The 26,223-nt window shown below is 50.3% G+C and overlaps 1 protein-coding gene across 2 annotated transcripts in view; it reads right to left on the reverse strand.

The window, feature by feature from the left end:
* PTPRT (protein tyrosine phosphatase receptor type T) overlaps positions 1–26,223 on the reverse strand; it is a 1,032,653-nt gene that overhangs the window by 38,028 nt on the left and 968,402 nt on the right. For both annotated transcript variants that reach the window (XM_038572341.1, XM_038572340.1), the window contains 8 exons: positions 25,829–25,905; positions 17,699–17,735; positions 16,211–16,308; positions 13,002–13,118; positions 8,542–8,696; positions 4,866–5,001; positions 2,607–2,756; positions 1,143–1,316 (listed from right to left, as the gene is read on the reverse strand). In XM_038572341.1, coding sequence (XP_038428269.1) covers positions 1,143–1,316; positions 2,607–2,756; positions 4,866–5,001; positions 8,542–8,696; positions 13,002–13,118; positions 16,211–16,308; positions 17,699–17,735; positions 25,829–25,905 — 944 coding nt within the window. The remainder of the gene's footprint in view (positions 1–1,142; positions 1,317–2,606; positions 2,757–4,865; positions 5,002–8,541; positions 8,697–13,001; positions 13,119–16,210; positions 16,309–17,698; positions 17,736–25,828; positions 25,906–26,223) is intronic.

Here is a 26,223-nt window from a genome sequence, read left to right on the forward strand (position 1 = left end):
GGGCCCTTGGTGAGAGTTTTAGGAGGATCAGAGGTCAAAGTAGTAGTTAGCTATGACCCCAGAGGAGAACACTGCACATTCTTGCCAGTTCTGGGTGAGATGGGAAGTCCATGTGGGCTGGATGGACATGGCCTTGGACATGGTGGGGAGGGGAACCTGGAAAGGCTTATCTCCAATCAGGCAATGGTATTACTGGTCCTGAGCCTAGGGAGGTGAGATGTCTGTCTCTCACCGGATTGCACAAATGTGGGGAGGCCCACAGGATGAATTCTAGAGTGTGAGTCCTGGGTTCTGGCTCTGCCACTAGCTTTCTGGGTGACCTTAAGCCAGTCTCTTTCTCTTTCTGGTCTCAGTTTCCTTTGCTGGAAAGCATAAGGAGCCTGAGACCAGATGATCCATGGCTCCTTCTTGCTGCAAACATCTCTACATGCAGGAGGTGGAGGGATGATCACCAGAAGAAGCTGAACACCCAGCGGGGAAGCATACAAGTCAGGAGCAAGGACTCACTGGGGCCAGGACATGACTTCTAATTAGGGTCATGACTCCTAAACCAGGTCAGAGTAGGAGTGCCCTGCTGAGACTTGATGCTGAGCAAGCAGGAGACAATGCCTCTGATGGAACAGTCAGGAACATGGCCTGTCCCCTTCTGTGCTCTCTTTGCTGCATCCCATCACTTGTCCAGTAACCACTTTCTGAGCAACTACTACCTGCCAGTCTCATTCCTGTCTCTGCATAGGAATTACCTGGGAACCTGCCTGGGAGCTCCGTGAGGGCAGACCCTATGTCTGTACCATCTTGCATTCCCACAGCCCAGGCCAAGGCCTAGCATATGGACTGTTTCCTGAACTGAACTGAAGGCAGCAGGAAGGAGGGACTGGACAGGCCTGTGCCATGTTGTCATGGACCCGCACTTTAAGCTCTTGGTCTATTCTTTCCAGCCTTATGGGAGCAAAGAGCTAAGAACACAGCCAGAATATAGGTTGGGGCCAGAGCCTTCGTGGGAGCAAGCCTTGGGGGGCAGGAAGGTCAGAAGCAGGGAGAGGTTGGCTGGGGGCGGTGGTGTGGGGTGTCAGTGCCCTGGGTTCCAGCCATCTCCACCTTGAAGAAACTTCCCAGTGAGTGCCAGCCAGGGCCCAGCTTACGTCCATCAGTGCGGCATTGACATAGTTGCTGGGTTCCCCATCCACTGAGATAAGGAAGGGCAGGCAGCGGTCCAGAGGCAGGACATCCATGCTCCGGTTCTTATCATGATTCCGGGGCAGGAGCCCGATGCTGCAGTCCTCAGGCCGGACGCGGGGCGTCACGATGTTGAGGGTCTGAAGGCGCAAAGATAGATAGGTAGGCACCGCTCAGGTGGTTGCTTCAAACAGAGACAAGTGAGGTTCGAACTCCGCCTACCCCAACCTATCTCCATCCTCCAAGCTTGGCTCTCCAGTCCCTCCCCAGCACTTGTTCCTCTCCCATGTGACAATCTTCCATCTCCTGTTGGCTGCCCCATGCCCTGTGCACTGAGCGCCTCTATTGGGGCTGTGTGACACCCCTGTGATGCCAAGGCTGCAGAGGCAGCACACCCACACACAGCAGACACAGGCTGCCAGCACCTGCCAACTGTTAGAGCTAAGGTGCTCATTTCTGTGAAGGGTGGGACAGCCAGGAAGTTGGAGGGTGGGGCTGGGGTGTCTCTAAGGAGTGCTATGCATCCCTTGAAGTGCCATGGAAGGAGGGAAAGGATTTCCCTAATGCTCCTCTCAGAGAAAACAGTTCCTTAGGATGGAAGGATGTCTGGAGAAGCTGCTCAGGATGGAAGAGACCACCAGTGGGCAGGCTCCATGACTGGAAAATGTCAGGGCTGTGTTCTGCAGAGTGAGTCTTACAAGTGTGGGGCCAGAGCTGAATTGTTTGGCCAGGAGACCAGGTGCTCTGTGTACGCAGAAGGCGGCTGTGGCCTCCATCCTTCCCCCATTTTGCACTTGGCCTCCTCTCCCAATCAGTAAAGCCTCTGTCTGAGGGAGCATGGGGGTACTGGTCACAAGGGCTGCAAGGTGCAGATCTGCTATGCCTGAGCTGAGCTGAGCTCTGGGATGGTGCTTCTCAAAACTCAGTGTGTGGACAAATTACCCCGAGATCTTGTTCAGCTGCAAGTTCTTATTCAGTAGATGTGGGTAGGACCCACGATGCGATATTCCTAATGAGTTCCCAGGTGAATCTAATGGTGCTGGTCTCCAGACCCCGCTCTGGGTACTGAGGATCTACGACAGACACCCTCCAATTGTACAGAAACAGCAAGAAAAGCTGAGCCCTCCAGGGGTGGCGGAGTGAGGAACTCACACCTGTATTTATAAACTTGTCTCCACCCACAACTGGGACTCGACTAGAACTCAGTTTAAACACCCGATCGGAGTTAAACCCAGTGTCAGCAGTCATTGAGTGACTGGTTAAGGGTTGCTCGTGGCTGTGCATTGTATGCTCTGGAATTCATTCTGCAGCCGTCGAGAGCTACAGACCCTGGAGACCCTCGATTTCTCAGTTCTCACAAAGAAAACCCCATAGATGTGCGCAGTGCTGCCAAAGGCGGCTGGGTCATTGAGCCCAGAACTTGCTCATACCTGAAACTCGTCTTTGATTTGACTGGAGTTGGTCTGGGGGTCCAGCCTGCTGATGTTGTAGTAGAGAGAGCGGAACTCGCACACGGGGATGGCAGTGTTGCCGCAGAGGCACGCTTCCAGGATGGCATCGTGCACAAACACGTACTGCTCCTGCCAGGCCGTGGAGGGGACAGAGGGGGTTCTGGGTGAGAACAGTGGCCTGGGAGTTTGTTGTCCAAATTTAGCCCCCTGGCTGTGAGGGAGGGGTGGGATTTAGACCGCAGAATCACTGCTTCCTGTCCCCAAACCCGAAAGGCCAAGTTTCCATGTTTCTTAGTGATTGCCTGAGTGATGGGGTTTTGTCCCTCGTGTAAGACTGAACAGTGTGGTCACTGATGACAGAGACTTCAGGATCTGTTGCAGCATGGGCTCTTGGTACCTGCCTATGTCCCCTCAGCTTTCACCTTGAAGGCAGCCTACTGCAAGCCCCTGAGATTCAGGCCGAGGGATTTCTTCTAGTCCCAGCAGCACCTGGGGCTGGGTGCAGGGCGAGCCAGCGGGCTGAGGAGTCAGTGCTCGGGAAAGGAGCCCGAGAGCAGTGTCAGCTGGACAGCTGGGACAGAAAACCCAAATTCCTTCTCTCTCAGGTGGGATATTTAGAAGGGCACATCCTATACTGCCTCAGAGCTCCCAGCAGGCTTGGGCTCCAGGTGTCCACAGGGTTAAACAGCTTGCAAAACTCCTTAATGGTGTCACGCGGCTTGGCTTCCTTTCCTTCTCTTTGCCTTCTAACCAATGAGTCTTGGGATCACCTCCCATATAGGCCACATGCCCTTAGCTCCTCTCGGGGTCCGCTCCTGACCCCTGTGCCCCCTGCCACCTCTATGCTTTGCACCTGTGGTTGTCTTCCTCTGGAACCCTGTCTCCTCCTCCCCCACTTTGCTATATCCCTCCGCTTCATTCCCTCTGGAAAGTCTTCTTTCTGCAAACTCGCCAGATGGAAGCTGTTGCTGTTGCTCCCAGGCCCTTAACAAATATTTGTTGAGTGACCGTTCTCTTGCAGAACTTGGCCCATCTCTACATAAAACACTTATCCAGATGCGTCATGATGATTTGAATGTCTGTCTCCCCCACCAGACAGCAGGCGTGTCTAGTGCCAGCCAGCGAGCCTGTGCTCCGCAAGCATGAATCTGGGAACAGATAAAGCAGCCTCTTGGCTTTACTGCAGCCTCCCCAAGTCTAGACACTAGCCTGCAGGAGTTAGCTCAGAGCCCCCAGCAGGGTCCTACGTGTATAAGTTTGTAAATGGGGGCATTCTCTGTGGAGCCAGCTGTGACTGGCCTTGCCCAAAGCCAAAACTTTCCTTTGCGGGACTGATGATGGATGTAGCTTCTTATCTGTCCTAGCTGATGGCCTGGGCAGCCACAGCCTTCCCTAGAACCAGATGATACAGGTTTGTTAGAAGAATAACCAGCCATGGTTCTGAGGAGTGGGGTAGGCAGAAAAGGCCGCCTCACAAGAGATTATGGTTCAGGGAAGAGAGCATGGGACTTGGGGTCACATGAACCCGAGTCCCACAGCACTGTCCACATGTGTGCAGACTTGGGGACCTAGCTTCTGTATTTCTTTATCTGTAAAACAGGGATACTAGTAGGAGCTGCCCCATAGGTTTGTTGTGAGGAATACAAATAATATCCTGAATATAAAGAACCTAGCATGATGCCTGGCACAATGATAAAGATGAACACCTCCCGTTTCCCTCAGGTCTTGGGTCCTCTACCTGGACAGAGGGAGGCCTGAAGGTCTGCTTTTCCCTCAGGGCATGGGCTATGTGTTATCTTTCTTGGAATCCCTAGAACCCAGCCCAAGTACTCAATACTTTTATTAATTAAGTCATTCATGCAGAGACTGAAGCAATGCTCAGCACATAGTAGGAATTCAGTAAATGCCAATCCTTCCCCATCTTCTCTTTCCCTCAAGGAAGGAGTGCAATTCAAAGAAGCCTTGAAAGCTGCCATTCACTTCCTACTTGGATGCTCTCAGAGCTGGGGAACTCACCACTATGCCTCACTGGTGCAAGTGCTTGCACTGTGGGACCCCAGGGTTCGCAGCAGTGTCCTAGCTTCTACCTTCGTAGGAGGCCATACATTCCGTCCTTCCATTTCTTCCACCCCCATGTCTCTTTCTATAGGATGCCTCCGCCCATGGGTGTCTGTTCTACCTTGCTTCTCCTTGGCCAGGGCTGCAGCTGGCTGGCCAGCTCAGTCCCCCAGGACTCACCTCCGTCTGCACCAGGTTGACCCTCTGGGCCCGGAGCTCGCGCACACAGTTGAAGATGTCCACCACCCCTTCGTTCTCGGCCATGTCGAGCATGGTGTCGATGGCGATGAAGCAGCCGGTCCTCCCCGCTCCAGCACTGGGAGAGAGGACGGTGTCTGTGTTAGGGACCTCCAGGCATGACCAGCCCTGGGGAGAAGGCCCCTCCCTCCAAGCCCTCAGCTCTGTCCCGAGGACCCTGCAGAGAGGCAGTGGGCTGCAGAGGTCAGACACTATCCTCTGAAGCCTGGCGCTGCAGGGAAACTCTGAGCAAGCAAATGAACTTGGAGCCTCAGCATTCTCTTTTGTAAAATGGGAGGGCTATGCTTGCCCTGGGGGCTATTTTATCAGAACCTGCTTATTTTTGCTGTACTCGTTCAGTAAAGACTTATTTAATGCTTACAAAGCGCCAGATGTTGTTCTAAGTGCTTTACAAAACTCCCTCGTGGGGTTGTTGGGAAGTTTCTCACCCCATTTTACAGGTGAGAAAAGTGAGGTGCAGAAAGCGGACCTTGCTCAAGGTCACAGAGCTGACATGCAGTGGAGGTGGGACTCTTCACCCCAGCAATCTAGCCCTTGGGTCTGTGCTCTTAGACATTCCCTCCTAATAACAGTCACAGCATAAGACACATGCTTCGACAACACATACGCAGGCTGTTTCCTCCTCTGGTGGGCGAAGTTAATCTATGTTGTACAAGGCATGGTGCCTGGCACACTGGACATGCCTAATAAACATGTCTTCCTCATTCCCCCTTCTGTCTTTGTCCCTCTGTCAGCAGACAGGTTGATGGAAAGGATGGAACCAAGGAAGCAGAGGTGAGGGAACAGAAAGGAGGTGGGAAGGCAGAGACCAGATCCTCTGAGTGGTCCCAAAGGCAGAAGTGAGTCCCATGTCTCATGTCACAAGCCCCAGGTCTGGCTCCATTTGCACCTGTTTTCCCAGGAACATGAGCCAGGAGCATTCTTAAGCTGCAATAGGTGACACCCCCAAGACCCTGGTCTTGTATACATACTCTGATCCTATTTATTTTTTTAAAGATTTTATTTATTCATGAGACACACACACACACACACACACACACACAGAATGGCAGAAACATAGGCAGAGAGAGAAGCAGGCTCCATGCAGGAACCCAATGTGGGACTTGATCGTGGGACTCCAGGATCATGCCCTGGGCCGAAGGGAGGCGCTCAACCCACTGAGCCACCCAGGCTTCCCTATATACTCTTATTCTGATCCTACTCAATTCTGACCTCTCATAGCTTCCTTTAGGAAAATTGTAGCTCGGGGACAAAATAGTGAAAGAACTCAGCATGACCATGGACCACAGCCTTCCCTGATCATCACGGGGTTCCAGTCATGTACTGAACCAGTGACAGAGCACTGGCCTTAAATGCACGTAGTTTAGGAAGTGAAGGCCGGGCTAGTGAGGAGGCCCGTGCTGCCTGTGTTTTCACATCTCGCTTCCCCTAGGGGGAGACAAGGGATGGGGCAGGGAGAGAGCAGTACTGGCTGACCATAAATCCGGGGAGGCCAGGTCACCGGGACCTGTTACCCACAATGGTCTGAAAAACAAACCCGTGGGAAGCAGTCTTCGTTCTTAGTAAAATTTTATGGTATAAATGGAGTGAAGTTTGATGTGTATTTGTACGTTTCCACCTCCTAATCCCACCACCCCCCTCCCTCTTCCAGAATGGACTCAGCAGGCTGGGCCCCAGGGAGTACAAACAGCCACTCATCTGTGTCTTCCTGAAGGCTCTCCTTCTACCTGTGTAAGGGGAAACAACCTGCCTGACCTGGTTTTGAATCTTGGATCCACCAGCAGTGAACCACCTGCCTGGTGTCCATAAGCCCCACCTATACAGTGTGCCTCCCTGTAGGGTTCTCTTGAGGACTTGAGCTGTATTTTCTGCCCAAAGAAATGAGCTCAGTTGCTGCCCAAATATGAGCTCAGTTGCTCATGATATTTGGGGTCAGACCCCTGGAACCAAATCCTGGTTCAACCACTTATTAGCTGTGTGACTTTGGGTAAATGACTTAACCTTTCTGGGTTTCAATAACCTCAACCACAAAATGAGGCTGATGATCATAAATAGACCCACCATGTCACACTGATAGCATCACACATGTACGCTGCATGAGATGATGCGGAAAAAACACACTGCATGTAAATGACTCAGCCCTGTGCCTGGCTGCATAGATAGCAATTTCTCAATAAATGGTAGCTACTTTTATTGAACAAATATTTATTGAGCACCTGGTGTGCACTAGATGCTGGATTGGGAGTGGGTATTTGAAGTTAAGCAGACATGGTTTCTGCTCTAAAGCATTAACAGTCTGGGGAGGGGGCCAGAAACAGGCAGAGAATTGTAGTGTTTTTAAGTGCTTATTATATGTCAGGGCTTGCAGGCCTCATATATGTTACCCAGCACATTTCATCTTCAGAACAGCCCCAGGAGCAGGGACCCCTGTGCCAGGGGCATTAGGCGGACTGGCTCCGGAGGTAAGACAGAGCTGCTGTGCAAGGAGAGCCTGATAAATGTGTGCCATTGTCTCTCTTCCTCCCCTATCCCTGCTTTGGCTGTTCTCTGGGACACAGGGTTTGGGGGCTAATGTTCTGCTGTCCTTGAACTGTCATGAGCTGTCAAGCAGAGAATATATGCAGGATGTTTTGAGGGCCCAGGGCTGATGGTGACTATCACCTCCTAACCCTCAGTGACCTCATCTGTGAAATGGGATCTCTAATTCCCACCCGATTGTATGGGATGCTGAGTGACAAGGGGCTGGCCCTGAGATGCCTGCAGTTTGTGGAGTCCCTCTTTGGATTCACCCAAGACCCTGACCCTGGTGGACACCGCCAGGTAGGGAATAAGGTAAGAAGGTGCAGGGCCTGAAGAGCTGTGCTGGGCTCAAGGTCACACTGGGAGGAAGGCGTGTGCAGGCCAGCTGGCCTTTAGGTCTGGTCCAATTCTGACTGCCCTTGACACAACACTTCATCTCCATTTAGGGGGACTGGAAGATGTGCCTGTCATTCCCCGTGTGACTTTCTAGGTCAGAGCTGAAAATACCTCTTCTCCACAATAAGGTGAAGCCTGGTGCTGTCCATTTATGTTCTCTGTTAAGGCCCCTGCAGGCCAGCAATTGATTTTTAAAATAACAGAACTGAAGAGAAGCACACTTCCACTGAGGCGCCCTGCTGCCCTGGCAAGCAGCCAAAGGCCAACGTCTGGAGAAAAGCCTGTCAACTCCTGGCTCGGCCCATTTACACATGTGTGATCTGAGCAAAGCATCCACCTTTGCAGCACCTTGATGCTCTCGTCTGTAAAATGGGAAGGATGATAACGCCCATCCCTCCAGGCTGCACAGGGAGTGTGCAAAGTGCACCCGGAGCAGACGTAGGCAGTGTGAGCCCCCGGCCCTAGGTGGCTTTACTATTTCAGGGCAACAATGATGATACCAACTGGTATTACTACTATTACTTTGTTGTTGTTGTCAAACCTTGGGACCTAGGCTGGGCATGGGACAGAGGCAGTGCAGTCTTGAAGGCAAAGAAGGAAGGCGGCTTGAAAGACAGTGTCTCTGTCCCTGAGAGCAGAGCTGCAGGAGCAGCCTTGTTTGGAGCTGGAGGCCGTCACTTACCTGCAGTGGACCACTATGGGCCCAGCCTCAGGGGGGTTGAGAAACTTGACCTGGCGCACGAAGCCCAGGAGGCCGGTGGCGTAGCAGGGGACACCGTGGTCGGGCCAGCTGGTGAAGTGGAAGAGGCGGAGCTCCCGGATCTCGTGGTAGCCTTTCTGAGGAGAGAATGGGCCTCTGTTCCTCCAGCTGCTGCCTCCCCACATGCCTGTCCAGCACCCATGGGGAGCATGCCTGCTGCACAGAGGAACCAGCCTCCCTGCTCCCAGGGAGGAAAGGACCCTGCCAGGTGAGCAACGCTTGCCACACAGGATGACTTCTGTGATCTGCTGCATCCAGGAGCCATGGAAGTCAACAATGTATTAGTAGTGGCTTTGCTGCAGGACTTCTCAGAGCCTTTAGTGGGCTCAGGAACACTCTGTATCCCCAAGGGGGTGTTGTAACACACTCACAGTGTTTATCCAAGGGACTCTCTTTTGACAAGGGACTTATAATCAGAACAGACTCAGAGAAAGGTTCATCCAAAACATCGAGTTCGAGTCATTTCCAGTGGAACATGAGGCCTTTCAGTGACTGGGGTCCCTCACTGTCTCCAGGGCTTTCAAATTAAAAAAAAATGTCAAACTCCTTGATTCATTAGATTCTTATTTAGAATTATAAGATAGGAAACAAATAAAAGCAGAGCTTCTCTGACTGATGGAAGCAGTGGGGCCTGGGGCTCCGGTTGCTTCCCCTTCCCCTCTCACCATTCAGAGACACCCTCCAGGCTAAGAGCATGTCTCTGACCAGTCCCTACAGTGTCAGGTGTCACCTCGGAGCCTGTGTCCTCACCTACTTTCTCCTACCTTGCAATCTCCTGCAGATATGTAGAGAGCACTGAATAGGAAGAGTGTTTGATTATTCTTTCAGCTAAGGAATATTCACCAAGGGTTCTCTATAGTGCCAACCCTTGTGTTAGGCACTGTGAAGGCAGAAACAAAAGCCACAGTCCCTGTCCCTGGAACAGCTCATGGTCTAGCTGGAGAGGCACACTCCTAAGTGGATAGTCCCACTGAAGTGCTTAAAGGAGTGTCAGGTAATCCCATCTGGGGAAGGAGAAATCAGAGAAGGCTTCCTGGAGGAGGTGATGTGTGACCTGAGGCTTCAAATACATTAATAGTGAAAATAACAGGTAACATTTATCAAGCACAGACTGCGTGCCTGTTACTCTTCTGAACCTTTCAATGTATTAACTCATTTGATCCTCATCTCAGTCCTTACACTGTTAACTCTGTTGTATGGATGAGGAAATTGAGGGTAAGCCAGGTTAAGGAATGCAGCCAGGTCACACAACTAGTCAGCTGTAACCCAGTCTGGACCCTGGCTGTTGGACCCCACGGTCTGCACTGCTCGTCACTACGAGACACTGATGCCTGACTGTTGCCCAGTGGAAGAGTCGGCGGGACTCCTAGGCAGAGAGGCAGCACAGGCAAGGAGATGGGGACAGCACGTGCATGGACTCTCACACACAGGGCACCCCCAGGACAGAATGGAAGACAAGCAAGGGTAGACAGAGGGACGGGGGTGGGAGGCTGGGCGTGTTGGATCCTGGAAGGCCTTGATTAGGGAGCTATGGGGCGGTTGCCCAGGTGATTGCACAGAGGGGAAGTGCATGGTCAGGATTGTACCGGCTGCTACAGGAGCATGGAGGTGAGTGGGTGTGTTGGGGGGCAGTGCAGAGAGTACTGGTGCTGCCTCCCCTCCCAGATTCCCTTTCCTGGGCCAGGGTTTCATACCCAGCTCTTCTGAGTCTTGGCTGCAGACACCCATAGCTACCTCTTCCATCAGAGAATTGCCCAGCCGACCAGGAGCCCCTTCCCCTGGGAGTCTAGGGGGACAGGCAGCTGGCATTCATTTATCAAGCACAGACTGCGTGCCTGTTACTCTTCTGAACCTTTCAATGGTTCAGATCTGTGAACAGGACAGGACAGCAGCTGACAGGACAGCAGAGTGACCAGTGGACTTGGTGAGTCTGCCCAGGGCTGAGGGATTTCCTGGGAAGGGGGATTTTTGGTGCCAAAGCCAGGATGGTCCTGGGCACACCAGGACGTTGACCCTCATGGAGGAACAGAAGCCCCTGTGCCTCCGGACAGGATCAACTGTGTGGTGGGGTTCATGCCCCAGAGCTCCTGGGGGATCCAGCTGACTCTGGTCTCGGGCTGAGAGCACGCCCTGGCTTGGCTCCTTCCACTGCCCTGACCCTCCTCCCCTCCACCCCCCCCTTCTCAGAGCTCTTCCTCAATGCTTCGGCTAGGGCACCCAAAGCCCTGCCTCAGGCTCGGCTTCCCAGAAACACAAACTAAAATGGGGCGAGACTAGGGGCAGAGAATCCCACAGGAGGCTGAGGCAGTCCAGGCCTGAGCATGCAAAGGCTAGATGGCCGCCCTGATGGATGAGGTGAAATAGGAGAAGAGGAAGCAGCTTCAGGAACACTCAGTTTTTCATTCAATTCTCCAGGTCAATTCAGCCCCAGGCAGCCCAGGCTCGAGCCCTCACCACCTCCCCTGTGGTCACATGTCAGGGGTCCTCTCTCCCCATGGGACTGCGCTCTCTTCAAGGGCAGACACATCTTTCTGAGTCCCCAGCTCAGCAAGTGATTTTAGAGCTAAAGCCCCAGGCAGTGTTTGCTGAGCACCTGCCTACCATCTCCAAGGCTTCCCAGCTCAGGAGTCCCTGCTACTCATCTCACTCCCGACACTAACTGTGGATGTGCCAGATGAGATGGGGGCGCCGCTAGGTCCTCTGCCTCAGCCTGTGTTCCTAGGCCTCGGCTGTAGGAGTCCTGGCTGCTGGTGACTTCCCTTTCTCTGGAGAAGGGCCCTCAGCTGGCAGGACCCAACCTGCACTGCAGGGGACCTCTCAGGGGCTGGTCCACAGTCAGTGGGTGGATTAAGGCAAGGAGGCCAACTTTGTGGTGCAGGCCATGCCCTGGCAGCTCCCGTGGATCAGGCCTAGGTTAGACTCTGCTGAAGACTCTGTCCTCGCTCAGGCCCCCCTGACCTTCCCTCTCCTGTTTCCCTCTCTCTCTCTTACAAGTTTCTCTTGAGAGTGGTCCCTGGATACACCATATGCACCCAAATCCTCATCTCAGGCTCTGCTTCTAAGGAACCCAACCTAAGGCCATGTTGATATACCTGTTCCTTCCTCCTTGTCACAGGGAAGTGCCCTTCCCTCCTGGCTCTTCACCTGAGTCCATAGATACGGGCTTTTAGGAGCACGGGGCTTGGAGGGGGAGCTTCCAGGAGCAGCATGTCCTCTGTCGGCCATGCGTGCAGGTAGGGTACCATGCATACGCCTGCTTCGGTCCTTACAAGGATTTGTCTGAACCCCAACAGCACAGCTCTCAGAGCAGTGAACCCCCACTGCTTCTGCATCCTCGGGTCTGTGGCCACTTGGTCCATTAGTGCAGATGCTTCAAAAAATGGCCAGTGTGGACTAGTAGAAGGGGCAGTGAGCTTCAAGTCAGGGGCAGAGGAGGGAATGTGGTTCAGCCAGCTTGCAGTTGGGCAACTGTGGACAACTGACCCGCATGCTCTGTGCCTAATTTTCTTCACCTATAAGATGGGAGTAATAATACTACCTCCCTCAAGAGGTTGTTGGATTTGAATGAGTTCATGCATGAGAAGCACTTTGAAAAGCACCTGTCTTAGTAATTGCTCAATAAATGTTAGCTATAATGTTATAATAGGAATTAAGTGATAAATCTGACTTGCAATCTCGCTCTTGCTCATCTAGCTCCTGCCAGCCCAGCCTCCTTTCAATGTCTAGACCAGCATTTCTCAATCCCAACATCATTGACATTTTGGGCCAGGTAATCCTTTGTTTTGGGGGGCTGGGGTATCCTGTGCATTGCAGAGATTCATCAGCATCGCTGGCCTCCATCCACAGATGCCAGCAACACCCCTCCTTCCTCAGGTTTGAAAACCAAAACTGTCCCTAGACATTGCCCAACTTCCCCTAGGGAACAAAATCACCACCAGTTGAAAACCCACAGGCCTAGAACATGTTGAAATCTTCTTTCCCCTTGACTCTGTGTGCTTCTTTCTTTCTGCCCTGGCATAGTGTTCCTCTCCCCTCAGCCAGATCCTTCTCATCCTTCATCGTCTGCCTAAGTGGCTCCTCCTCCAGGAAGCCCTCTCTGACTGCCTTGTCTTCCTGTCTCCACTCGTGGCAGCTTTTTTTCCATGGCTTTCATCACCATATGGCATCAGTCCATTTATCTGTCTGTTGAATTCTGTTTGCCCCTCTCACTAGAAGGGGGAATCCTGTGTAGCAGGATCTACATCCAACTGGACTGCTGATCCGTCCCTGGTGCCAAGCACAGGGTGGGCACAGAGCAGACCCTCATTCAGCATATGACCCGAATGAACAAACAAGTCGGCTTGCCCAGTGGACAGGCTGCCCACAGCCACTGGGAAGCTTACCTTCTGGACTGTGAAGGTGCGTATGACATATTCTGCTAGGGGCTCTGTCTCAATCAGGCTGACTTTGATGTCTCCATAGACCTCTGTGTCATCCGGCCAGTACCGTACACACTTCACCTGTGAGGAAAGACAGGGACAAGGATGGATGAGTGGGTGGCTGAGTGTGAGCAGCCGCCTTGTCTGGCCTTCCTGTTCAGATAAACCCAAGGGCGATTTTGGTGGCATTTCGGTCCAAGGGGCTCTCAGCTGGCCAGGGACTAGCAAACTGCACAGGGGCCACGCTCTCTCCCAAAGGAACTGGAGCCGTGAGGATAATGGTAGTACCTTCTTTTGCAGAGCTCCTTAAAATTTCCAAGTCCATTATCACACTAGGTGATCGAATCGATCAAGGTGTGAGATAGGCAGGTGGCGTTACCCCACTTACAGATGGAAACAATGCTTGAGTTTGGAGGTCTGGTACCTGGTCCAAGGTCACATGGCCAGTTTCCTACCTCTGGCTGAGCCCTCTTTCTGCTAGATCGGGTGGGGCAGCTGGGCGGCGTCAGCAGTGCAGAGATGAGAATAAAAGGTGGGAAGCAGCGAGGGCGTGGAAGCAGAAGTAGTGGGGAGAGGGCCATTACTATTCAGAGGTGGTAACTAGGGGCTGGAAGGAGAAAGGTTCTCAGTTGGGAGAAGGATGCAAGGAGCGGGACTCAAAGGGAAGACTTTGCACAAGGCTCTATGCCCGGGCGGTGGGTGCAGATGCTAAGCGACAAGCCAGTCCCACATTGGACTCTACATCACACTCCGCGGGAGGAAAAAGAGATCACTGTTTTCCCCTAAAAAGAACAAAAGCATTACCATTCCGGGGGACGCCGCGCGGCCTAGAGTGGCATTTCCCACAGTGTGTTCCGCTGGGTGCTAATAGGTGTTAGGTAAAAAAAAACAAGAAACAAAAAAAACAAACAAAAAAAGGTTTTGTGGTCAAATGAGTTTGGGAAATGCTGGATTAAACAAAGTTAAACAGGCCGCTCTGCTACAAGACTCCTCAGCTCGTTGAACGTGCTAACGCTAGTGTGTGTTCGACTCTCCGAGAGGGGCAAAGAGGGCACAGCATTTCCCAAACGTATTTAACCATGGAACCCTCTTCTCACTAGGTATCCTGCAGACTAGCATCCCATGGAACCCACTTAGGGAAACGCTGGCATAGCGCAACAGGCTTTGCAGGCAAATGGATGCGTTGCTTGGTTCTAACACTCAGCAGCTGTGTAGTTTCCAGAAAGTGCTGAAATCTGAGGCTCAACTTCCTATTATAATGATAGCTAACCCTTACTGACAGCTTACTATGTCTCACACTGCTTCCTAAGTGGTCTATGAGTTCCTTACATGTATTATTTTAATCGCTTATCGCTACAACCTTACACAGATGTGATTATTACCCAACTTTACAGATGAGGAATCAGAAGTGTTGAGGGCCTAAGAAGATTGTCCAAGGTCAGGAAGGGATGGAGCCAGGATGCAAAGCCAGGCCACCTGAATAATTACCAGAAACACTGCCTCCCTCTTGTAGTTGTCGGGAATGAAAATGAATATTAAAGTGCATCATAGGCGTCTGGCATAGTGCTTGGCTCCTAGCAGGATTTCCATCAAGATATTGCTCTCCTGATCCCTCTCCAAATCCAAATTAGATTCATCATCTATCCATCAAGGGAATCTGTCTCCAATATGGGATAGGCTATACTATAGGCTGGAATTTGCCTCTGAATTCTTAAATCCTAGCCTAGCCTGTTTGTCCCCAGCAGCTGCTCTGCAGGCCTAGGTCCTTGGGAAGTAGCTGTGAATGGAGGGGTCATGACACTAGCACAAGAATTAAGAGGCAGAGATTGTGGCCAGGCTCTGGCTGAGAGACTAAAGGACAGTTACTCCAGCCCTTTGGGCTTGTTTCCTCATCTGTAAAACTGGGGAGGGGACGAGGTGAGAGTGGGCTCGAGGATCAAGTCTCTCCTGGTCCCAGAACCCTATGAGGTCACGAGATGTACACATCCCTTTCCTGGCTTATGATTCTCTCTTTCCCATCATCTTGGAGGCCGAGACTCTTTACTTTAATGGACTATCTGGTTCTTTGCCAAAACAAAAACTTACCTGCCCACTCTTCAGTTAGTTCATATGGTAAGTAGAGGAGAGGCCCTCTTCATTCTAGTGTTTGGCACCCTATCTTTCGACCCAGCAGCCCACCCGCCCACATGCCACAGTTTACCGAGTCAGCAAAAGCAAGCTGGGAATAGCAGTCCCACTTCCAAGCCCTAGGAGTAGCTAAAGATGACATAGGAGAAAGTCGAGATAGAGCAGAGCAGGAGACCAAGGCCTGAGCCCTGAGGAATATTGAGGTTTAGAGGTAAGGGAACAAAGGGTGGATGCTCTGAGAGGCTGAGTTCGATGGGAAGAAAGAAGTGGCTTTTGGATTTGTCAACATGAAGGATGCTGGTGATGTTGACCATATCACATGGGTGGGATGGAGGGAGTAGTTGCGTTGGAGAGGAAAGAAGAGAACGAGAGTGGAGAAACAGAGCCTGTATGTGAGTCTTTAGAGTCTGGCAGAAAGGTAGGGACAAGAGAATCCTTTTTGTTGGCGTGTTTTATATTTTCAGGAGGAAGGTATTCAGGACATTTCTATGTCCCGGGGAATAATCTAGCAACAGGAAAAAGAGTTACTTTTCAAATGAGAAAATTCTTGAGTAGGATCTGTGATTCAAGGCACTGGGATTGCCTTGGAAAGGGCAAGAGTCACTTCCTCTATCGAATGAGGCTGAGCTACGTTAGAAACAGCAGATATTTTACCGTTTGGGTCAACAAAAATGGCCTTTTTCTTTAATTTTAATTTTTTTTATGGTTTGCCCTGATAACAGAGGGGAAGAATGAGAAGATGATTGCAGATGCAAGTAGGACTGTGGCTTTGGGGTGTGAAGATGAGAGTTCATGTCTATATGGCTTTAATTTCCCCAAAGGGCATGAGATGACGTCATCAACGGAGCGGAGCGAGGGAGGAGGAAGGGATGACTTGGAGGGAAAGGCCGTACTCCTCAAATGGGAAGAGGGCTGAGGATTTCTCCCACGCAGGCTGTTGTGAGGGTGAGCTGCTAGACCCCCGGGGGCACGGGGCACAGAGCAGAGAGGTGCTCTGGAGGGCAGTGCCAGCAACCTCTGTCCGGGTAACTGCGGGAGGGGCTTACCCTGCCCACTTCCACGAGGTTTGTGACCATGACGATGCTGGCTGAGTTCTCCTGCCAGATCATTCTCCAAAAGTCCTTGACAGTCTCTTGCATTGGACCTGCCGACAGAGAAGGTGACAGGGTCAAAGACCACACGTGCAAGGAGGCAGCCGAGAGGCCGCCCCTCCTGGTGGGTCAGTCCATGCTCAGCACAGGTGAGCGAGAGTGAGGCCAGATGATCCTTGCTGGGACTCCTGAGTCGCTGAGACTGGGGCCACAGTGTGGAAAAGAAAAGGGGCATTCCAAACTAGCATGGTCTGCGGCATCCACTGCAAACGTCAACAGCTCTTCCTCCTCCCTCTGCTGGCGTCCTGCTCAGGTGCTGTCCCTCAGCCCCTACTTGGCTTCCCACTCATCACCTTGTAGGGACTATATTATGAGTTAATGATATAACTTAAGGGAGTTTTCATACAAATCCAGCTCTGAAACCTCAGTGAGAGACAGGGAGGAAATTGGGGTTGCAGGGGGCGAAGAGGACCTAATGCTGCCAGGCACCCGATGCTCATACTATAAAGAGTTAGAGGCCCAATTTTGAGCTTGAAAGACACAAGGAGCATTCCTCTGGAGCCCACGTGGGAGGGAGGGAGGGAAAAAGACATGGACGAGGAAAGCGAGATAGGATCTGAGAGTCCAAAGCAATTTCCTTGAAAATTTCTCTTTCAATGTCCTGGGCCTTCATCGCTTTTCCAATTACAACAGTAATACATGTGTTTGATATAAAAATCTACATAGCATTTTTCTGTGTATATATAGGTACTTATGTATTTGCTATAATAAGTGAATTACTATATGCATTTTTACATGTATCATTATTAAATGCATTTTTGCATGCTCCTAAAAATCCTTAACCAAGCATGATACATGTTCACTGCATGATTTTCTATAATATAGAAGCATCGCACTTTATTGAAGCAATCTACCAACTGTTAGGCATTTAAGATTTTTCACTTTTTTTCCTATTGCAGATAACACGGTGAAGAGTATCTTTATATATGTCACTGTCCACAGATATAATTATCCTCAGGATTTCCTCTCCAAAGGGTTTGGGAGGTAGGGTCCTTTTTTAAACCTCTGATAGTGTACTGCCAAGTTGTTTTCTAGAATGGCTGACTAGTTCTCTCTCCTAGGCACATGCTCATCAAGGAGATAAGACACCATCAGTTCCAGTTCTGGATGGTGGATACTGTTGGCACCTGCCCGAGGCTGGGGCTTCTGGTCTTGCCCTGTCTATGACCCTTTCCTAGCGCCACCTCCTTTATCTCTCACTCATGTCCCTCCCCCTAGAGCTGAATTTGTCACCTCTTTCCTTCCCACACAAACAAATGGATGCTCCCAGGGATCCCTGGAGGCTCTCCAGCCTACTCCTGTGTGACTTCTTTGCTGGCAGAAACCCATTTCTCTCTTCCAGTAAAGCATGAGGACCCTTTCAAGGAAAAGGAGCGGACTTACCCTGAGTTGCAATGTAGTGCCGAGGTCGATGGTATCCCTGCATGACAGGAGAGAAGCATGGTGAACAGAGAAGCACGGTGAAGGGCCTCCAGTCAAAGCTTGAAAACACCAGAGTATTAATAGTCATCCCTTCCAAGACAGGCTTTACTCACAGGCTTAAAATGAGAATCGCATCAGGCACTTCCCAGAGAAGTGGCAAAAATTACATAAGATAATGCAGGTAAAGCGCTTATTAAATCACTAAATGTGGGGTTCCTGGGTGGCTCAGTGGTTGAGCGTCTGCCTTTGGCTCTGTTGTGATCCTAGGATCCTGGGATCTAGTCCCACAGGGAGGCTGCTTCTCCCTCTGCCTATGTCTCTACCTCTCTCTCGGTCTCTCATAAATAAATAAATAAAATCTTTTAAAAAAATCACTAAATGTTAGCTATTATAAATAAATATATAAATCACTAAATGTTAGCTGTTAGTTACTTGGGAGGGGCCCATATAAGGCTTGCCTTGGAGGCAAAACTGAGTGGCTCTTACTTATGCCCATGTACCCAGAAAGAGGTAGAGAAGGAACGTGGGCGTTACTGACAAAAAGTCTTCCCTAAGTATAATTGTGAGTGGAACACTGTGTGAGTCTCTATAGAGGACCTGATAGAAGAAAACAACTGCATTGTTGGCCCCTTCCATGAGTAATAATTAGAAAAAAAAATTCAGAAAGAATACCACCGTGCTTCTCTGTGCCATAGGGCTGGGCTTGGGACTGGAAGTCCCATTCACCAGGAGGGCCCTGTACAGGTGTGACCTAGGGGCGGGTGAGACTACTTTCTGAGTTGGAGACCAGTTTCTGATATCCCTGTACATTTCGCTGTCCCAGGAGGCCCCACCGTGCTCTGCTGTGGGGTTGCTCTGTGCTCCATAACCCTAATCATTGGGGAAGAGGTTGAAGACAGCCTTCTCTTTTGCCTGGGTACGATGATACAGGATCCCTTTTCTAGCTCCAGAGAGGAATTATATCGTACTGGGTAGAGTTCAAGTTTTGGACAATGATTTGCATTTAGTACATACCACTGAACATAATATGTGAATGAATACATGAGCGAATGAACGAATGGATAGATCTATACATTTTCAAACTAGAGATGCCAGTAATGGAGCCTGCTGGTGGAGAGGTTAGCGAGAGCCCTGAAATCCACTCTCCTTCATGGTTCTCTCTCAGGAGAGAACGAGCCCTAATGTTAGATGAATACCTAGTTTTGTCTCAAATTCTGGTGATCAGTCTTTCTGTCCCGTCGGGGTAGATGAGCTGCCTCAAGGTCCTCTCACTTGGGAAACGAGCCAGAATTGCCATCTGTATGGTTTATGGTGAAACAGACGTGGCATCCCTGAAGTCCTGGATCCACTTTCTGATTCAAAGACTGGGTTTTGAGTCCCCTGTGTATTTCTCTACCTTGGTCTTCCCCTTGCTCCAGAAATACTTAGTAGGTACCTTTCGATTGCTGGGCATACTCTAGAGATGCCAGAGTTCACTGTCAGCACCAACCCAGGGCCGGTGGCGTGGCCAGAACTGGCAGGCTAACCACAGTCACTAGGAATCATCAGTGCCCCTAAAGTCTTCATTTGAGTGGTCCTAGCTCCTTAATGAAGTTATCAGCTTCTTGAGGACAAACACTGCCTCCTAAGTTTAAAAAAATGTTTCATAAATAAATAAATAAATAAATAAATAAATAAATAAATAAAATAAAAATAAAAAAATGTTTCCATAGAGGGGCAACTGGGTGGCACAGTCCAGTGAGCATCTGGTTCTTGGTTTTGAGTTAAGTCATGATCTCAGGGTCATGACTAGAGCCCCATGTTGCGTTGGGATCTGCGCTCAGCATGCAGTCTGCTTGAGATTCTCTCTCCCTCTCCCTTTGCTCCTCCTGCTTATGCTCACCCTCTCCCTAAAGTAAATAAATATTAATTTTTTTTCCCATAGAGCCTAGCACAGTGTAAGACTCAGAGCAAATGTCCCGTGAATGAGTGGCTCTAGACCCAATTGCCGGGGTCTGAATCCTGGCTCTGACCTTTATGAACTGTGTGGTCTCAAGCAAGTACTTAACCTTCTTATGCCTCAATTGATTTTTTGCCATCAAATGAGGGTACTTATATACATACAGTGTTGCTGTTTAGATTATAGGGCAGTTACTCTGTGCCAGGCACTATTCTAAGACTTAACATATATGACTTTATATTATTTTATCAGTTATCTGGCAAACATTTATTGGGTGCCTACTGTGACTAAGTGTCCTTGTTGGCCACTTGGGAGATGGCAAGCTCAGAAGCCCTTTCCTCCTCATTTCTCTGCTTCTACCAGAAAACTGAGCCCCTCTTTGAGATAAGAGAAGTAGGAAGGGAGGTAAGAGGGACCAGAAGCTAGCTATTCCTTCAAGTCAAGATGGTTAGGGTTTCCCAGGTTTGAAGGAGGAATTAGGCTCTGGGAGTTTTCTTCGGTAGGTTTGGGAACAAGAAACTAGTCCCCCAGAGTGTAGACGGATGTGGTTTCTCAAGCCCACCTTCTTCCATTACCAGCATCATGATGCCTCATTACAGCCCTGTCCTTCCCGACCCAGGCCATGGCACCTGCCACTTGCTGGCCTCCCTGCCTCCAGTCTGGTCCTGTCATCCATCTGCTTCCAGCCAGAGTGAACTCTCCAGTGCACATCTAGTTACTTCCCCACTGAACAGCCTGCAATGGCTCCCCACTGTCTACACAATAATGTCCAAATGTCTTAGCTCAGGACGAGCCATAGCCTTGCTGCCAGTTGTCCCTCTCCATCTCCTCCCATGGGCCCTATATCCCAGCTTTCCTGCACTGCACTTCAAACGAGACCTCCCTCCTCTTAAGCAGTCCTGTGGGCTTTTGCATGTGCCCCACGAACACACAACACGAGCTGCACTACAGTTTTTGTACTTTTCTCCCATGGACCATAGCACATGCCACTTGGAGCTGGGTGCAGTTTTCAGTAAAGGCTGGTAGGTGGCATACACACATAAACAGGTCTTTGATACCACTTGTCATGGTATCCCCATTTCCTCCCTCCAGTGGCATTCTCTGTTCCCACTGCTCTGCCCCCGGCTCACGTGCTGTCTTGCCCTTCTTCAGAAACAGGAGTCACATTTCCATCTAGAGGCCTTCACGCTGGCCATTCTCCGTGCCTGTTGCATCAGTCCCCAGTTAACTGGCTGCTTTGCTCTCTCCCTCCATCCTGGCTTCTGCTGGGTTGCTAGTCACTTCCACAGAGAGCCACCCCTGACTACCCTGTCCAACGCTTTCACGATTCTCTGGGTTAATTTTCTTCAGGGTCCTTATCCCCAGGAGCATAATGTTCCTTGGTGATGTACCTACTCACGGTTGGTCTCCCCAGTGGAACAAGAGTGCCAACAGGGCAGGGCTGTGTCCCCAGCACAGAGAAGTCTTCCTGGGCCATCAGCCTCAATAAAAACATACCAAAGGCATGCATACATGCGTGACGTGTGCCTGTCTGCACCCTGCATGTGAGGGAAAAGGCCCTCTGGTCCCCAAGACCCCAGCCAGTCCCCAAAGAGAAAAGGTTCCAACCACAGGACACCTCAGCAAGAGAGATTAAAGGAAATGTATTGCTCAACTGGGCTTTACTGGGGATTTGCCAAGAACTGGTACAGAAAACTTCCTAACCTTAAAAGAACTTTGAGTTCATTTAAGTCCCACCTACACAGCACACAGATCGACTGCAAACCAGCACCGGGCCTGCCTCCATCCGTCTGTGAGCAATGGGAAAGAGGCTTGCATCCAAAACGCATTTATCTCACTCTGAACTCATGCATCTGTTACTTACTGGGGACCCAGATACGATATTTATTTCCAGACTGGTAATTTATAACAGATTCAAGTGGCCAATACATTCTCGGGTGTGCAAACAAACCCGCCAGCGGGATGGTTCAGATGGTAGCAGAACCGTGGCCTCTGGAGGCACAGACAGGGCTGGCCCCATCCAGCTCATTATCCAAATGGAGCTGTTTTAATGGATCCTCAAGATCCAATTGTGGATAAATGATTCCAGCATGGGCAGTTAGCTCTGCTGAGAGCAGACGTCCAGGAGGATTTCAGCCGGGGTAGAGACCAGGGCAAAAGAGTGAGGACCTCGAGCCATCCAGGGTGTGTCTTGCCAGGAATTCCCAAGGATGATAGGAATTTTAAGTTTGCTGGAGTACACAGTAGGTTCACAATTAACGTGATTCCCCACCCTGTATGGGTAACATACTGGGAGGTGCTTGTGCTTGGTATCTTCTCTATCCCTCAATGATCTCACTTTTACCTTCCATACTCAGCTCTGTGCCATGGATGGATGCTGATCTGTATGGACTACATCATGGGCTTCCATGGCTTCTGGCTTCCAGTTGGGTTTGGCCAATGGGGGGCAGACGCAGGAGCCCAGACCAACCAACGATGTTGATTTCCCCTATTTCTGTTCCAACCCTCGCTAACCCCTCTGCCCCCTGTTACTTCCTTTGAGTGAGCCTCTGTTTCCTAACAGGAGACTGATATTCTGCTAGGATAGCATTATTATCCTACTTTACAGATATCAGAACAAGTAAATACTTTACCAAGATCATAAGGCTAGAAAGTAGAAAGGCCTGGACTCCAGAGGCCCAACAAGGGCTGAATTCATGACTTTGGGCTCATGAAACTGACTCTAAGCACCGAGATCCAGTGGAGGCCAGTGTCACATATGAAGACAGCATCTAGCAGAGGCTATTTGGCCCATCTGCGTGATCTGCTTCTTTGAAAGGGATGAGATTGTGGGGTGTCCCTAGCACACAGAGAACTGGATTCTAACCATGTAACCTTGAGCAAGGACCTTAACCTCATAACCACAATACCTGGTTTCTTCTCCTGAAAGGCTTGCAGAATGCAGCATAATGAAAGGACCTGGCAGGAATGGGAGGCATTTTCAGTGTTGATGTTGCAGAGATTCACCTGCACTTCAGGCAATTCCATTTGTTGCCTGTACCATACCAAAGTGCATGCTGGCTGTGACTGTAGTGCTCCTGCAACTTTGTTTATCTAGCAAAGTATCTGTCTAGGAAAGTTAACTTTTGTGGGAGGGTTACCACTCAGATGGCAAATGCTGCATACAGCACTGTGGGCCCCAAGGACACAGCTGAGACAAGGTCAAGGGGAAACCGGAAGGAAGTAGTTCAGTCTGGTTAACCGCATGCTGAGTTCCCACTATGTGCTGGCTGCAAGGTGCTGTTGGCAGCTGGCAGGGAGGGGCAGGAGGAAAGGCTCTGGACTGGGAATTACTATGGTCTAGTTCCTAGTTTGGTTCTACTTCTGACTAGCTGCATGGCCTTACTAAAGCTTTGTAATATATTGTTATTATTATTATTATTATTATTATTATTATTAATTTGGAAAGGAAGAGACCGAGGGTAGGAGGGGACAGAGGGAGAGAGAGAGAAAGAGAGAGAGAGAATCCCAAGCAATCTCCACACTCAGCACAGAGCCGGACATGGGGCTTGACCTCATGACCCCAATATCATGACTTGATTCGAAATCAAGAGTCGGGTGCTTAACCAATGGACCCACCCAGGCACCTCAAGCTTTGCAGTCTCTTTAAACCTCAGCTTCTCTATCTGAAAAGTGGGGATGATTACCTAATTTGGGGGGCTACTGAAGGGTCTCCATGGACAGACTCCCTTAATACCACCCTTCATGGGGCCCAAACATGATTAATTTAGAGCCACTGGCTGTTGTCCTAGCTTTACTGTTATTATTTAAGCCAGCAGAACATGGAGGGGAAGCCACCCCTGATTCAGACTTCTGCTCTCTCCTCCACATCCTAGCAGTGTGATCTGGATAACTTCCATAATCAATCAGGGGCCTCAGCTAATTCATCTGGAAATGGGTAGTAATCACACTTATGAGGTTGTGGTACTAGTTCAAGTAATGTTGATACACAAGAGGTGATCTTAGGTTACTATCAATCCTTCTTGCCTGTTGGACTCTTACTCACTGGCTACGGCAGCACTGTGTTACCTCATCCAGGAAGGCTTCCCTGACTATCCACCCCTACCCCAACCAATGCTTTGGTTTTCCTTTATGTTCCCATAGGCCCTGCTCTGTGAAGGTCTCTTTTCTTACCTAACTCCTTCACCAGACCTGGTCCCTTTTCAGGTCTGGATTTCTAGTACACAGTAGAGGACCTGCTCAGCATTTGGAAAATGAATACTAGATGCATGAGGGAGAGGCCAGAGGTATGATGGGTGGATATTCAGAGTGCATTCTCCAGGCTCAAAGACAGGCTGTTCTGAACTGGCCATCTTCTTGTGAACTTTCCTAGAAGGGCCATGGGGACAGAGACTGTGTCTACCTTGACTTCCACTGAAACTCTAGCCCCAGGTCCTGACCACGGGAAGGCCCTCTGTATGCCAGGGTCCAGGTGAACCCAAAACCACTCTGGGTGTTTCAGACACAAGGAATTCAGCCTGGGAAGCTGGTGACATAGGTTACAGAGGAGCTGAGATGCTAACCAGGGAACAGAGTGACAGCCCTGAGATTGGCACCAGCAGGAGGCTGTAACCACCCTTGGAACTAGTGGATGATGGGAGACAGAGAAGCTGCCAGCCCAGAGAGGTGGAAATTCTGGTGGGTGTGCCTGGTAGGAGCTGGCTCCATGGCTGGGATGCAGCCACTGCTGGAGCTGCCACCCAAAGAAGTAAGAGGGGAAGATGATACCAGATTTCCTTTCGCCTTCCAATCTCCCATCAGCACCTTCCTTGTAGGGGTTGTCCTGCTCTCCTTCCTGACCCCCCTCCCACACACACACTCAAAGGCACGTTCTCTCTCACATACACAATCATATAAACAATGCAAAGCAGAACGGGGAAGGACAAGAAACATATCTGAGAGCAAACAGACAAATGACTAATGCAAGGCTCCATAAATATTTGTTGAATCAATGAATCATCTGGATCAGCCTAGATTATGGGGAATTCAAACGCATACCACTCCATCTCATAGCCTGTCTATAAAAACACTTGGGCATCGGAGAGACCAAGGTGATCTCCTTCATTCATCAAGCCCTCAGGCCCCTAGCGGAGGTCCTGAGAAGCCTGGCTTGCATCCGCTATGACAGGACATCTGTCTGTGATGGCTGTGCTCGCCCTTTGCAAACTGTCTCACTCCTTTGGTGAAGCAGCCCCTTTCCTACCAGGGTGTCTGAATCCCAGACTCTCCGTCCTTGGATCTATCTTACCCTTGGTGATAGATAAATCATCCCAAGGCTCTGCTCTGAACAGGTCACCTCCATGATCAAAAACTTTCAATAGCTTTTTCTTGTCTACAGAGTCAAGTCCGGCTTTCTACGTGTGATCGTGAATCACCAATGATCTAGCTCAAAACTTACTTCCACTGTTCCCATGATATAGCCTCTGCTCCCTTCAACCCGAGCTGCTACATACTTTCTGCTTCCAGCTGCGACATCTTGGCTTGTGCTGCCCTAACCAGAAGCCCATCTTCTTCCTCTTTAATTTTAAATTCATCCTGTGCTTGAAGCTTTGGTTCATATCACATTTTGCATTCCTGATGGAAGAAGTGATTTTTTTCGCCCACCTCTGAATCCCTGCAGCATTTTATCTGAACATATGACACTTACCACTTTCCAGTTTGCCCTGGAATTATTGATGTGCATAGCTTATCTTCCTGCTCAGGTTTTAAAGGGTAGAGACCATGGCACCTTTAGCTTTATGGTTCCCAGAGCATCTGGCACACAGCAAGCACTTTTAAATTTGTGTTGCATAAATGGCTATACCTTCAAATGAATGAATGGATGGACAAACAGACACACGTATAAATGAATCAATGGGTGAATGAACAAGACAGGCAACTGTCCTGGGAGCCCACAGAGCAGGCTACTCCAGCCAGCCCCAAAGAGGATGCAGCTTTAGGCAGAAAATCAACATGGGTTATGCTAATCACACAAATTAGGGAGGAGCCAGACCTCTCTGGACATGTTTTGGGAAGGCCCCCTTGTCGGGGAGAAACTGGGGGATGGCCACAGGTCTCGGGCCTGGTACAACCAACCCCAGAGCCCAGCTACCCAGCCCCGTGAAGATTCTCACATCAATGTAGTTGGCGTTGATGTAGTCAGAATGCGGGTCTCCATCCAGCACCAGCAGCCTCACCCGGGAATGGTCATCTGCAGAGAGAGAAGAGAAAACAAGGCGGTGGTGGTAAGGGGCCTGCGGTGAGGGGCACTGCCCTCCTGCAGAGCTACCATGTATTAGTACGGGCATCATGCTGCTTCTCACTCACTCTCTCGTTTGACCCCTGGCCCCACCCCATCTTCATCCCCTTTTACAGATGAGGCAGTTGAGGCTTAGGGAGATCACTGTGCCTTAAAAAGTACTGCGTGTACTCCTCTTTTTTTTCCACCTGCCCTTCTAATGCTGCCATTACCTACCTGGGTGAGTCTCCTGCTTCTTTAAGTCTTAGTGATTTTTGTCATTAAAAGGGC

This window comes from Canis lupus, chromosome 24 (genome assembly GCF_011100685.1).
Source record: "Canis lupus familiaris isolate Mischka breed German Shepherd chromosome 24, alternate assembly UU_Cfam_GSD_1.0, whole genome shotgun sequence".
Classification (NCBI taxonomy): Eukaryota; Metazoa; Chordata; class Mammalia; order Carnivora; family Canidae; genus Canis; species Canis lupus.